This window comes from Zosterops lateralis, assembly GCF_965231275.1.
Source record: "Zosterops lateralis genome assembly, chromosome: 32".
NCBI classification, from domain to species: domain Eukaryota; kingdom Metazoa; phylum Chordata; class Aves; order Passeriformes; family Zosteropidae; genus Zosterops; species Zosterops lateralis.
In genome coordinates this window covers 2,899,874-2,914,960 of record NC_139792.1, presented here as the reverse complement: position 1 = coordinate 2,914,960, position 15,087 = coordinate 2,899,874, and the positions used below count along the sequence as shown (strand labels likewise).

General features: G+C 49.8%; 1 protein-coding gene across 1 annotated transcript; it reads left to right on the top strand.

Annotated features, from left to right (window-relative positions):
* Positions 1 to 1,536: 1,536 nt before the first annotated feature.
* LOC310920871 (keratin, type II cytoskeletal 5-like) lies at positions 1,537 to 7,484 on the top strand (the record flags this gene model as incomplete). Its single annotated transcript, XM_083880929.1, has 9 exons — positions 1,537 to 2,176; positions 2,746 to 2,960; positions 4,595 to 4,655; positions 5,266 to 5,361; positions 5,609 to 5,773; positions 6,158 to 6,283; positions 6,484 to 6,704; positions 6,998 to 7,032; positions 7,180 to 7,484. Exons 1-9 carry the CDS (start codon positions 1,607 to 1,609, stop codon positions 7,482 to 7,484), a joined length of 1,794 nt encoding a protein of 597 aa, XP_083737055.1. The 5' UTR covers positions 1,537 to 1,606.
* Positions 7,485 to 15,087: the final 7,603 nt, after the last annotated feature.

The window sequence follows — 15,087 nt, the reverse complement described above, 5'->3', positions numbered from 1 at the left end:
ACATGGGAGTTGGGAGCGCTTCTGTTTTCTGATTGCAAGGAGACAAAATCCAACCAAACCAAACCAAACCCAACCAAACCCCTCCTGCTCAGGTTCTTTCAAGTTCCCAGACAGAAAAAAGCAGCAGTTGGAAACACATCAACAAAAACAAGCTCTGAGGCGCAGCCGATCCCCTAAAGCTCCTCCTTTTGGATTGAGCTCCTGCACTTTTTGCTCACGTAGATGAATTTGGGAATGGTTTTGGTTTAGCTGCTCAGGGTCTCATCTCTCTGTCTTTCACTATTACTTCACCTGGCCAAGGTGGGCAGCCTTGGCCAGAGGGCAGAATCCAGCTCACAAAAGTATTTGGGGAGGTATTTTGAGAGGCAATGAGGGTATTTCTTCTCCTGTATCTCGTGTCCAGCTCTTCACGGACACAAGAGAAGGATCCCCAGCCCTTGAGCCTTTACACAACCCAGACTTGCTGTGGGGGTTGAAACTCCTGCACAAGGGTTCATCCAGGAGCAACATCAAGAGGCAAAAGCTGTTTGAGAAAGTTTTTCCAACTGTGTGATCTTAGTGGAGTGAAGGAGGGGGTGGGAAGGAAAGTGGGTGAATTCCCCTCCATAGAACATCTTGGAGAGCCAGCAATGACGTGGAAACTGTTGGATAAATATGAGGCAGAGGGGCAGAAAAAGTGATAAAAATACCACTTCACAGGGAACTTTTGAATCCTGAGCCTGACGAGGAGGTACTACAGAACCACAATCATTTCAAACAGCTTTTTAATTATATTTCATAAATCTCTATTAAGAAAAGTACTATTTAAGCTATTTTGATGTGATTTTGGAAAAGGCATTTACTTGCTGTCTTTCAAAGTCATGTTAACTAATTCCTCGGTTTCCCCTGGAACAAGGGGAGATGATTTTTGGTAAGATTCCAGAAAATACTGCCATGACAAAACTTCCATTCGGCTCATCTCTTCAAACCCCTGGATTTAGATCCAGAAAAAACCCAAACTTAATATTCATTAAAAAAAAAAAAATAATCACAGTATCAGTAATGATCATTAAAACCACCTCCATACCCAGCTTTCCCAAGCCAACAACAGGACACGCATGGCTAGTCGCAGAGCTGGAAACCTTGGAAAAGTCCCTGTTTTTCTTGTCTATGCAATGTGTTAAACCTTAAAACGCGACTTGCAAAATCCTAGCTTTGCTCAAGCCAGCGAGTCCGTGGCTTGCCTGAGGGAAAGCGGCTCCCAGGGTCTTGGGAATCATGTTGCATCCTGCCCCTGAGCGCAGACCTCGTCCCATTCAATTCTAATTCTATGACTCAGAGCGGCGGCTTTGGTGGAGGGGGGAGCTCCCTCTCGCCGTTACTTTCCTGCCTGCAAACAATGCATTTTTCAGCGCCGTAGTCGAGGTGTGTTTGACAAGGCAAGTTGCTGCAAGGCACGTCAAGTTCTGAATTCCCGTGCCAAGTTTTCCAAGCAGATAAAAGAGGAGGCTCCCAAGCTCTCCCATTACAGGGGTTTCTGTCTCCATTGCCCTCTGCTCTCTTCCTGCTGCGCAGCCTTTTTTTATTTTCCTCTCTCCTACTCTTTACCTTCCCAACTGAACCAGCCATGAGCCGGATCTCTTTCAGATCATCTACTGGAGGGGGCATGAGGGGCTTTAGCTCAGGCTCTGCTATCGTAGGAGGAGGTGGTAGTGGGACCAGAAGCAGTTTTAGCTCTGTCTCTGTCTCCAGAGTTGGAGGAGGAAGAGCTGGAGGTGGAGGAGGCTTTGGAGCTGGCGGTGGCTTCGGCAGCAGAAGTCTCTATAACTTAGGTGGAAGCAAAAGAATTTCCTACAGCTCAGTCGGTGGAGGTCTACGGAGCGGAGCCGGGGGCGGATACGGCTTCGGTCTTGGCTATGGTGGTGGAGCAGGCGCTGGCTTTGGCTTAGGAGGAGCTGGTGGTGGTGGTGGCTATGGGCTGGGAAGTGGATTTGGGCTGGGAGGGCCTGGATTTGGTGGCCGAGGTGGCCCTGGGTTCCCTGTTTGTCCACCTGGTGGCATCCACGAAGTGACTGTCAACCAGAGCCTCCTGGCACCCCTCAAGCTGGATATTGATCCAGAAATCCAGAAGGTGCGGACACAGGAGAGGGAGCAGATCAAGACCCTCAACAACAAATTTGCGTCCTTCATCGACAAGGTGAGAGTTTGGTGTGAACCATCAAGCCACGCATGTTATCAGTTGCCTTGGGAAAAAAACTTCAGGAAGAAACTTCATTTGGATTTAGGGACTTGCCTGAACTGATCCCAGCCGACAAACAACGTGGGCTTGGCTGAAAACTAAGAACTGTTTTATGTTTCCTCTTAGCAAGGATGAGTTTTTCAGTGCCTTTGTATTATTGACAAAGTAATTCTCTCTCTTCCCTGTAAAAACCATCCCTGAGTGGATGGATCTTCTTCTCTACAATGAGATAGAACCAGTTTAAACCAGTAAGGTGGGCTGAACATCTACTGGGGGGAGAAACTTTGAAGTTGCAAGTATGGGTGTTTGGCCTGATTAAAATTCCTGAAAAAATCTTGATAAACATCTCCAGACGCTTCTAATACTTTTGAGAATCCAATGCCCTAAACTGGGACACTCCTAATAATTGCCCTCTGATTGTCTCAACATCTCTGGACCTTTCCTCTTGGTGATGCCACCTTTTCCTGGCAGTTGTGAGGTTTTTTTGTGTGCTGTTTGCACACGTCCCTGGTTTTATTCCTCCCCAGGTGCGCTTTTTGGAGCAGCAGAACAAGGTGCTGGAGACCAAGTGGACCCTCCTCCAAGAGCAGGGTCACACTGTTACCAGGAAGTCCCTGGAGCCCATTTTTGAAGCCTACATCAACAACCTCCGGCGGCAGCTCGACAGCCTGGTGGGAGAGAGGGGCCGGCTGGACTCCGAGCTCCGGAGCATGCAGGACATGGTGGAAGACTTCAAGAACAAGTAAGGAATCATGTTCTGCAGCATAAGTCATTCCAGCCAGTAAAACCCGGGCAGGTGCTCATTCCTGCTGGTGCACACACGGCGTCTGATCCAGGTTCCTCTTCCCAGCATGAACATGTTGCCAGAATTACCCCTTGCTATTTTACATTTATCATGAGTAGGGTCAGTGTTTAGCACAGAATTCCTGGGGCCTGCTCCAGCGTAACAGAGATCATGGTCTTATCCCTAGAGTCTCCCGAAATTGTATACCTGGAGACAGAAAAATTAGTAAGTTGTGAGGATAATAGACAGGCAAAACCAGAATGAAACATAACCAATAAACTTCCAGCTCCAAAATGCCCCATTTCTCATTCTGTGAAGGAAATTTCAGCCTTTCTAGAGGACCCAGGTGACCTGGGAGTGCTTGAGCCTACTCAGCTCCCATCACCTGGAAGATGATCAGCACTTCGCCAGAAATTTTCCTGGTGAGGGAATTAGCCCCCTGCTGAGACATGGGATCCAGTGGAGGGGAGATGGACCATTCTCAGGACACACTAGTCAGCACCTACTGCCTAGAGGGGATTTTGGGGGGGATTTTTAGGTGGGACCATTGACTTTTATTTGGCTGAGAACAATCTGTCCCTTCTTCTACCAGCCCTGGTGTACTGCAAATTTGAGAATTACCCTGCAGGGCTGGGATAGGTTAATATTAGGTAGTTAAGCATGGGAAGAGACAGATTTTTGGGAGAGGGTTGGCTGGGAAGAAGACACTTAGATCCAACACTTAGATCCGGCAGAGCTTCTGGTGTGGTTTTGGGTGCATTTGAGGTCTTGAAATGTGTTCTAGGATTTTAGAAATATTGGTCAGGCCCCAAACGAAGAATTCTACAGTCCAGATTTCAGAGCTACCTCCTGGGAAAGAGAACACATTTTATTTCAAGTCTAGAGTTTGTTACCAGTTCACTGGCAAATTCCCCCTCTTCCCTTGTCCACTCAGAGATCTGGCTGTAGGGAAAACTCTGCCAATATTGGTGAGAGGACTGGCACAAACCTGCCTTTGAAAGCCAGGTCTTCATCTCAAGAGCCTGCATGTTTTGTCTACTTTCTAGCTAAGCCCTGCCCTGATTATCTGATGAGAGGATGTTGCTCAGAGCCATAAAAAGTTCCACAGAACCACTGTCAGAGCTGTAATGATCCTCTCTTGCACAACCATGGAGTTTTTTGTTTTAATTAAATGCTGCAGCGGGTTCTTCAGAGCCATCAGCATTATTATAATATCAAATATCAAATGATTGCTTTATTATACATTTGTACGCATTGCAGTGCAGCTTTGTTGAAAGTCTTTTGCATAACTTTCCTTGGAGCGAAGGTCACTGGGAATGGCTGCTCCTGCTTCCTGCCAAAACGGGCTCTGAATCTGCACATTTATGTATGAGCTTGACTTTATGGGCAGTGATTAAAATATATTAATTTAACTGGGACTACTCACATCATGGAGTCCCACAGTTCAAAGACAGTAATATTTGCTGTGCGTCTGCTCTGGAAAAACCTGTGGGAGTAGGGAATATATCAAAGAGCCACAACTGATGATTTGGGAGTGGGATGCTCCCACCTCTTCATTCCATCCAAACTCCCTCACTCTTTAATCCCGGCAGATATGAAGATGAGATCAACCGGCGCACGGGTGCTGAGAACGAGTTTGTGGTCCTCAAGAAGGTGAGTGGGTTGGGAATTTTGAGCCAGGAAATGGAGTTAGCTTACCTTGCAGAGTTCGAGCAAAGCTGGTGGGAGTTGGGGTCCTGCACCCTCCTGGTTGGGTCGAGCTGTGAGATTGGAACATCCTGGGCTGGGTCCTCCTGAGGCCAGGAATGGGCACAACCTTCTCTGTGCCAATAGAGCTGCCCTGTTTTCTGGTCTTTTGTGGCTCAGCTCAGCTCAGTCTCTGGTCACATCCTTGTGAGTCAGAGCTTTGCCTTCTGCCCAAGAACCTGGTTCTGGCTCACAGTCAATGTCCAACATTATGTTAAAAAATACCTTGATCACAGGGACATAAAAATGAGTCTAAGCAACTGCTGGCAGTGGCACAGGTTGCCCAGGGAAGCTGTGGCTGGCCCATCTGTGGAAGAGTCCAAGGCAATATGGAAGGTGTCTCTGCCCATGGCAGGGGTGGGAATTGGATGAGCTTTCAGGTCCCTTCCAACCCAAATCATTCCAAGATTCCACAATTCTGTGAATAATAAAGCTGGAAGTAGACATGGTCCCATTGGTATCCTGAAGCCCCTTTGGGTTCTGGTTTCATCAGAAACTATTGGTATCTTCTCTTTAGGACGTGGATGGTGCTTACATGAACAAGGTTGAGCTCCAGGGCAAGGCTGATGCACTGGCAGAGGAAATCAACTTCCTGAGAGCTCTGTATGAGGCGGTGAGTGGTTCCTGGAGAGCATCTCCCAGCTCCTGCCCCATGGATCCTACACCCAGGACTCTGTGGGAGCAGAGAAGATGGTCCCAGCCTTCTGGGAATGATAATGCAGAAATAAGTTACAAAATGGAAACAGAGCAGGGGAAATGCAAGAAAACAACTTGGTGGGGAGGACTCTCAAATCACCTCATCTCCGTGGTTTCCACCATGGACACCAGACCATTAACTTCATTTTGTGCATCTTCTGCAGGAGTTGTCCCAGATGCAGCAGCAAGTGTCCGACACCTCTGTGGTGCTGTCCATGGACAATAACCGGAACCTGGACCTCAACAGCATCATCGCCGAGGTCAAGGCACAGTATGAAGACATTGCCAATCGGAGCCGTGCTGAGGCCGAGGCTTGGTACCAGAACAAGGTGGGTAACTGGGGTGACAGACTGATTTCTGTGACCAGAAATGATCAGAAAATATTTCCCATCAGCTGAGGGGAGACAGGGATGACATGTTCAAAAGTTTTGACTTTGGGCTCGCAGAGTCACTGGTAGAACTGGCCTTAAACACTTCCCCTTCCAGTTTCTTGTGGGTGACAGCACCCAGGTCCCCTGTGCCATCAGGCACTTCTTACCCAGCACATATTGAGAGCTGAGGGCAAGTGCCGTTACTCCATGGACAGATTTCAGAAGAATCTTGTCTCTTACTCCTTAACCCTCATCCAGACCTGCACTTTGTTCCCTGCAGTCCCCTCACCTTTCCTTGAGCTCCCAGTGCTCACCAGTGCTCTCATCCTTTCCCTGAACCAGTATGAGGAGCTCCAGGTCTCCGCTGGGAGACACGGGGATGACCTGAGGAACACCAAGATTGAGATTTCAGAGATCAACCGGATGGTCCAGAGGCTGCGGAATGAGATTGACAGTGTGAAGAAACAGGTAGGAGGGGGATGGTCCTGCTGAGCAGAAGGAGGTGGATGGGAGGTGATGGTGGTTGGGTACAGGAGGAAAGAGCCAGCTCCCATCAGGAGCCCTCAGTGCCATCCTGGGAGCCACAAGCCAATGTCCAGAACCCCTCAGCAACAGAGAGTGGTTTGGAGAGCCCAAATGAATCAACTGCCTGTTCTCCCCTCTCCCAGTGTGCCAACCTCCAAGCAGCCATTGCTGAGGCCGAGGAACGCGGGGAGCTGGCCCTCAAGGATGCCAAGGCCAAGCTGACTGAGCTGGAGGATGCCCTGCAGAAAGCCAAGGCTGACCTGGCCCGGCAGCTTCGGGAATACCAGGAGCTCATGAATGTCAAGCTGGCCCTGGACATCGAGATTGCGACCTACAGGAAGCTGCTGGAGGGCGAGGAGAGCAGGTGAGGACATGTGGACCTGCTGTGTGCTGACCAGGAACCATCTCCTTGGAGTCAAACAGCTCTTCCCAAGGGGCTGGAGCACCAGGGCAGACAGAGGGATGGTTGAAATTGTGAACTTTGTAGGCAAAGTTTTGTTTCTCCAGCTCTTGGCATCTGATACTGATAAAAATGAGCAATGTCACCTTTCACCTGTAACAGACACACCCTACCCTACTGACGGCCATGCAGGCCTAATTAGATGGTCCCATGGACAAGGTTTTGGCATTCCTGCTCACTTTCCCCTTTCCCAACAGGCTTGCTGGAGAAGGAGTCGGAGCCGTCAGTGTCTGTGAGTATCACCTCTCTTCCACCTCTTCGTATCTTCCCCCTTTCCACCCCTTCCCACTCACCCCTCACCGAGGGGGTGACACTGCAGGTCTCCCCACCTCGGGGGTCCAGCTGTCCCCTCACACGGGTGTTCCTGCTTTATTCCCAGCCGTGGTCAGCAGCTCCAGCGGAATGGGCTACGGCGGCGGGAGCTGCCTGGGCGTGGGCGGGGGGCTCGGCATGGGCGGCGGCGGCGGCGGCAGCTACACCATGACCAGCAGCGGCTTCGGCGGCGGCAGCGGAGGCTTCGGAGGCAGCGGAGGCTTCGGAGGCAGCGGAGGCTTCTCTGGGGGGCTCAGCTACGGCGGAGGCAGCTCCTTCAGCTCTGGGAGCAGCCGGGGCGTCAGCTCCAGCACGGGAGGCAGCGTCAGAATCGTTTCCAAGACCACCACCAGCAAAAAGACCATCAGATAAGGCTGGCAAGCACACGACCGTCGGCAATTCCGGCCGGCTGCCCTGCAGATCATGGTGTAAATAGCTGCGCTAGAGCCTCTCCTTCCTCCGTCCTTCACCTCTGGGGCAGCGGGGGGGACCAGGACCCCTCCGTGAGAATCTGGAGCACCTTTGGCTGAAGCACAGGTTGTAACAGGTCACTGGCTGGGCATGGAGCCCATGGTGCCCCTCTGTCAGCAAGCCCTTGGTCTCTCCTCAAAGTCAGGCGCTTAAAGGGAAATGGAAGCCCGTGTGGAACGGGGACAACCATTTCGTCCATCCCATCCCAAGGGTGAATCACAGCCTTGTTGAACCACAGTCCCGGGGCCTCAGCAGTGAAAACACCTCCAAGAAGCTCTAAAAGCCTCTGCCCCCCAACACGTTACAACCTCCAAAGGTTTTGTCTGCAATTAAAGATTTCTTCAAGCCCCTTCTGTTTTCTCTGGCACTTGTGGGAAAGGTTTTTGCTTTGTGTGTATAAGATTTCTAACTACTCGTCCTCGTGGCTGCAGCCTCCTCACTTCCATGCCTAACCTACTGTAAGGTGCAATAAAAGAGCATTTGTCATTTTTAAACTCTGCTGGGTTTTGGCTTTTTTCCCTCCTCCTGCCGTGAGTGTTGGTCTGTGCTGTGTCCCTGGTGCACTGGGGATGCCCTGAGGGCAGTTCCTGAGACACGATTGGCTCCTTGAGGAAACAAAACTCAGTTTTAGGACTTGAGCTCTAGGACAAGTTGGGGCAAATGGAAAGGAGAGTGGAATGAGCAACCTGGTCTGTCTGTGGAAGGTGCCCCTGCCCATGGCACGTGGTGGAACTGGATGGGCTTTAAGGTCCCTTCCCATCCCAGCTATTCCATGATTCTATGGATGGAGAACTGAGGCACAAGAAAAGCTTCCTCAGAGCTGAGCCAAAAGCTGGAAGAATCCCACTGTGGTGGTTACGTGCAGAGTTGCCTTTTCTGCCTGTCACTGCAGGAGGAAGGAAGTGAAGGAAAATGGGGAAGAGGAAGGTGATTCCCAAAGGTTCATTTGGGATTCATGGGGTGGCTCATGCAGGACATGGCTCAGCCATTAGTTTGTACAAGTAGGAGTAAATTGTACATCAGAGAAGCCCACCTTTAAAATCAGCACCACAAGGACACAGTGAGATTGGCACACAGCAGGAAGGGGATGGAGCAGGTGGACATTGCCCTGATTGGGAAGAGCAGCTGCGGGGGCAGGCACAAGGCAAATCTGCACACACACTGTTTGCACACTGATGTTTCTCTGGGATGCACAAATATCCCATGGAACATCCTGGCTGCTCCTCTGCAATGGCAGTTTCAGGACCTCAGGTTCATTTGGAGTGAACCCAAGGTCTCTTCTAAGGTGCTCACAGCACTTCAGCCTCCCAGTTCCCACCCAGATGCCCAGGAGGTTTCCATGACCTGCCTGCTTGGGGGGGTTTCAGCTGAGATCCCATTCCAGTCCCAGGCTCCCTCCTGTGGCTTCACAGGCGTCTCCTGATCCTGCTCCTTGCCAGTGCCAGGTGTGGATCCCAACAGGAATGGGGCAGCACCAGGCAAGGTGGGAATCCAGCTCGAATGGCAGGACAAGAACCATGAGCAAGGAAGGAGCCAGGGCAGAAGCGGGGCAGATGAGGAAGGACCTCAGACCTTTGGGAATGCTGGTCCCAAAAGGAGATGGTTGGTGTCCATAAACCCATCCCTCAATCCCTGCAGCCTCCAGCTGGGAGTGGAGAGGAGAGGGGGCATCAGCCAGGTCTGCCAAAAAAAAGCCCCCAATGCAACATTCCAGAGCAGCTTTCCAGAGAAAAGCCTCAAAGCTCCCACACCACTGGGACCCTCTTGTCCATCCCCTGGTGCAGGTGTGAGAGTCCTGGTCAAGCCAGCTGAGCATCTCCAGCAGGTGGGAGCCCAGAGCAGGGAAAGGGATGGTCCTGCCCCATGGGCCTATAGTGGATGAACATCCTGAGGCTCCACTCCAGCACTGGGAAGGGCCATGGAACAGTGTCTTGGGAATGCTGGGGCAGCCCATTTGCACCAGAGGAGGTTTTATGGTGGGTGAATGGTTGGGCTCCATTAACTGAAGAGTTTTACCCACTTTTCGAGTATCTGGCCTTGTTTCTTAGACTGATTTGAGGGAATGGGGACAAGCTCCCAGAGCTGAGGTGGCGGCTGGAGGCAGAGCAGCCCAATTTGTTGGGTTTTATTATTGAAAATGTCAAATCTGATGGTTTTTGGTTTTTAACTCAAGTTGCACAACACATTGGACCATCGGCCACATCAACACATGGGTCCACCACCAATGAACCTTCCATGAAACATCTTTGCCAAAACCTTACCCATCTCCATGGCACCAGGACAGCTCCTGAGCCTCCATGAGCCAGTGCTGGGTCTGTCTCCTGCACTCTGAGGGTGAGGATGCAGCCAAAAAAGCCCTGAGCAGCTCTGTGTGTTTTCTGTTTCCAGAGAGCCCATCCTGGCACATCTTCTTTGTGAATTGGCAGAGCAAATGCAAAAAGTTATATTTAACTTCCATCCTCTTGATCTGCAGAGACCTGGAAAATTTGAAATACTCAAGTCAAACATGACACAATATTTCAGCTGCCACCAAAACACCACGTGAAACATTTTCTGATACCCAACATTTAATTTCAATGTTTCCTATGGGAATGATCCCGTCCCAAAACACTGAATCAACTCCCCTTAACAATTCCACAATGAAACTTTGCAGCTTTTTTGACTCAAAAGAAGAATTTCCATCAAAGGAAATTATTTTAATTTGCAAATTGTTTATTTGCATGGGCTGACAAATGAAACAAGACACAAAATGCCTGCAGGGAAGGCAATGCAGGATGCAGCAAATCCAGAGTGGAACAATATTCCCAGCTGTCATCTGCTCAGTTGGAGCAATATCCCACTGCCCAAAGCAGTTGGAGGCCAGGAATGGAACCAATCCCTCAGGACAGCAGAGTGGTAAATAAACACTAGATCCCCTGGAATTGCTGCCCTGTGATTGGATCCTCTTTCCAGGACACATGGATAATCCTTGTTTATCTTCCCAGCTCCTTGTGCCAGTCCAGCTCTGTTTTAACAAGGAGAAATTAAACTCCACACCGGTGCTATGGATCTTCAGAAGGAAAGCCAAGCCAGGAGCAGGATGGAGGTGAGGGATGTGGAATGTGCACAGAGCTTGCCAAAACTGTGGGACTCCCCAGCAACACCATTTCCAGGGTTCTGTGTTCTTTTCTGGGAGAAAAGACATGCCCCAGGTCCAGGAGAAAGGATGGGATAGGACAAATACCCTGTGACCACCTTCAGCCTTTGGAGTTCATGTTTTCATACAGGGTCACAGCCCCAGCAGCCCAGCCCAGAGCAGAGGATTCTCCAAAGGCATTACAAGGGGATGTGGAGGATCCAGCTTCCTTCAGGTGCCACTAGCCAGCCACCAGAACAGCATAAAGGAGGTACCAGACCCCTCCAAAATCTGAGGGTCCTTCAAGGTGCAACAGACTCCAGAAGGAACAAGCCCTCCCAAGTGTGTGCAAGGCAGCAGAGATGGAGGTGAAGTTCTTTGCAAAGCCTGGACTGCACCGGAGTCTCCGTGCTGGCGCAGAAAACAATTATCTGGGGAAAGCAGGTCACACCTACACTTCAAAGTTACTCAGGAGCTGGAGCTGACTGGCCTCCAGATACTGCTGGGAACAGGCTCAAAGGACCCAGCACAGGGCAACACCTATGGGAAAACTTCTGAGGAGCTTGTCCTAATTCATCCCTTCAGGAAATGGCATTCATGGACACTGGCCTCCCACCCAGGAGGTCTCAGAGGGGCCTGGCCCCACAGCACAGGGATGCTGTGAGTTCAGCGGTCTCCCGTGGAAAAACCTCAGTCCTGCTTGTCATCATTAATGTGGGATGAAATAGTAAATTACGCCTGAAATGAGTCGGGTTTGAATTTAGCTTGGAAGCCCAAATTTAACCCAAAGGCTTTAATTTAAGCAATTAACCTAAATTACAGCCTTGACTTTGCTGATAATTAAACTGAGATTAGGTAGCACAGGTGAACCAATGCAAGGCACTTTGACACGCTCTTGTTTTACAAATATAGTTATTTTTGCAAACAAAACACAGAGTGGAACATCCAAAAAATTCAGCCTGAGAAGTTGCATCAGATGAAAGATTCTGAGGTGGATTCTGGACAGGAGCAGTGGATCAGAGGGATGGAGAGGAGGTGACGAAGAGCTGTTGGAGACATTCCTGCTCACTAAACCACAGGAAAGTGGCTCAGATTTCTCACTAAAGGGGCTGGCTAAAGTCGCATTTATTTCCCTGATAGAGGCAGAACTCCCTAATCTCAAAGGAGAAGTTTTTACCTTGACAGCAGCATGGTGCCAGATGCAAATTCAGCCAAGACTTTACTCCCTGGTTTACAGCATGTGTCAAGTGTTCTCCTGCCTCTTGCTTTGGGCTTGCAGCTCATCCAGGTGGGCAGAAATGAGGAGGAGGAGGAGGGAAGAGAGCTCCAGAGCCTGCCCAGCCTCTCTCACGCAGAGGGGTCTGGCCCAGAGGGACCTGCCCAGACACAGCTGCTGAGGTGGGATCAAGAGGAAAAGCTCCCAAGCAGTGGGTGAGCTCCAGCACCATCCTCTGGAACCTCTGTATCAGGAGGTTCCTGCACCAGAGCAGCAAATCCATAAATCCATTCCTTGTCTGGAGCTGCAGGAGCATGGGAGACACTCCCCCGAGAGCTACCTGGAAACCTTGTGTTTCATCAACAGAGCAGGGTGGGGACCCCCCTTGCCATCAGCCTATACCCCAAACCTGTAGCTACAGCTCCCTGTGCTCCCAGTTCTGCCTTTTGTAATTACCTCTGAAATTCCTTCCAGATGAGTGACGACCACATCACCTCCACCCTGGCAGAACGTGGAATGGAAAGAAATTAATTCCTTCTCAGTTGCTTGGAGGAGCTGCATTATTACTACTGTTATTAACCATGGGCTCCAACGCACCCAGTGCATTCCTTAGCCAAAAAAAGACAAGTTTCAGATGGAAAGGGAACCCGAGGGGAAAAAGGAAAGCACTGACACATCCTGCTGGGAGAACTGGGGAGAACTGTGTGAGCCCTGCACACCCAGACTCCCCACGTTGTGTATCTCCCTGCGCAGGGAGGATCTGCCCTTTGGTGCTGATCTCCACTGGAAAAATTGGAATGAAACTCCTTTCATGTACTCAGATTTAGGGGAGATGGAGAGAGCTGAGAGGGCAATTCCCAAAGAAACCATAGGCTGGCAACTTCCGGCTGCTTTTGAGTATCTTACAGTCATGGAGTGGTTTGGGTGGGAAGGGACTTCAAAGCCCATCCCATTCCATCCTGTCCCTGCCATGGGCAGGGACACCTTCCACCATACCAGGCTGCTCCAACCTGGCCTTGGACACTTCCAGGAATGGGGCAGCCATAGCTTCTCTGGGCAACCTGTGCCAGGGCCTCACCACCTTCACAAGAAGGAAATTCTTCCCAATATCCAACCTAATTTTCCCCTGTTCAGTTGGAAATCTTTCTGCCTGGGACTGGAATCCAATATGTGGGAATGAATCTCATGACCTCAAGTCCTGATATCTGTCTATTGGTGGGAAAGCCCCCAGACTGATCAATAATCCTTCCAAAAATATTATTTGGTTACAATCTGTTTGCTTCCAGCTCCCAGGGGTGCAGAGTCAGACCCAGCAATGCAGCCCCACTGTGCAACACCTGCAGGATTCAGCCCTTCCTTGCAATAAAAGCTCAGTCTGGCAATAAATACAAAACCAATCTGACAAACCCTGTCTAAGAATAACATTGAGTTGAAAACTTCCATTGCAAACATTGTCCCTCAGACAGCTGGGAAACAACGGAGACATAAAGAATTTCTGGGAGTTTCCTGCACTTGGATACATCACCAGGCAGGGGTAGATGGAAGCACAACTGCCCCCACCATGGTGAGTCCTCATTATTCCATTGATCCCTCATTATTCCATTCATCCTGTAATACAGCAGCAGCTGCTCTGGCCTGCAGCTAGCACAAGGGGAAGCTGCTCAGGGGTTTACATTTACAATTTCTGCCTTTTGTATAAATAAATTTAATACAAATCCTATTTTCCTGAACAGCACAAAACACCACAAGCACTTTTTGTCTCTCAAAATGAATTATTTTTTACATTTTTGACTTTTATTTTTACTCAAACCACTTGTTAAATGTAAAGGGCTGTGCTGGTACCTATGGTGGGAAAGGGAAGACCCAGGATGTCCTAGAGTGTCCTGTGGATCTGGGCAGAGGGAATCCTGTGGAGCACTTTCCAATGGATTTCAGCAGGCAGGATCACATTTCCAGATGCACTGAAAGAGCCGATTAAATCCTTGGGAAGTGACATTGTGTTTATTAAGTGTGCATTGGGAACAGCCCCGGAGCGCTCCATTTCCACAGAGCCAGTGGAGTCAAAGCAGTTCCCATTCCCACAATCTTTCCTCCTATGTATTTATTTCTGAGTTGTTTACTTGTTTGTTTTCATCCTGCTAAAATAAAGTCCAAACCCTCAAACCCGAGGCAGCAGAACGTGTTTGTGACAGAGCTCAGTGGCAGCTGTCAAAATCCACACAGGAACAAAAAGATCATGTCAAAATATTCCATTTTTATTTGTGTAATTATTTTTATAAAGACAGTGGAATAAGCCTGGAGAAGCAGGATTTCCAGCAGGATTTCCGAAGGGACCTGAGCTTTTTAGGGATGGGAGCAAAACTATATCTGCTGATTTCTGTGGTGGTTCAGAGGGGACCACGTGGTCCACGGAATCACAGGATGGACTAGGTGGGAATCCAAAGGTCCCTTAAAGATCATCTAGTCCCATGGACAGGGACACCTTCCATACACCAAGCTGCTCCAAGTACCATCCAGCCAGGCCTTGGATACCTCCAGGGATGGGGAGTCCACAACTTTTTTGGGTAAATGTCACAAGAATCCTATCACAAAGATACCCCAAAACCCCAGGATAAAACTATTGACTGCAGGGCTGGCTGTGGAACTGGCACCGGTCCCACTCCTAAAGCAAAAGGATTTAAAGTTTCCCAAGCCCTGCTTGTGAACAAAAGAAGGGGCGAAAGCAATCCCGAGGGATGAAGTTTTCCAATGACAGAGGTGTTGAGTGACAGGCACTTGAGCGGTGTTTTGCTGCCGGTGCCTAACGTGACTCATTGGCACTTTCCAGCTTTGAAATGGGGATGAGTCTGGCTGTCTACAAAGACCGGCGACAGTTATTCCCAAACAATGTTCCCTGTTGCTGAGAACCTGGGCTGTATTATTTCAGCAGGGCGTGTGTGAGGAGTGAGTTCACTCTCCAGAATGCTGTTGGACATGCCAAGCCTAATTCATCAGAAAGATGATCCACCTCATCCAACCCATCCCAGGCTCATACATGCATAAAAGGGCTCTCCCCAGCCGTTGCAGAGCACAGGTTCACCTCTCTCCTTTCCCTCCTACTCCTTGCTCCAGGCCAGCACCTTTGCTCCTTTATTCTAGCTGCAGCATCCACCTCAATCCAAAAAGCCCCAGCA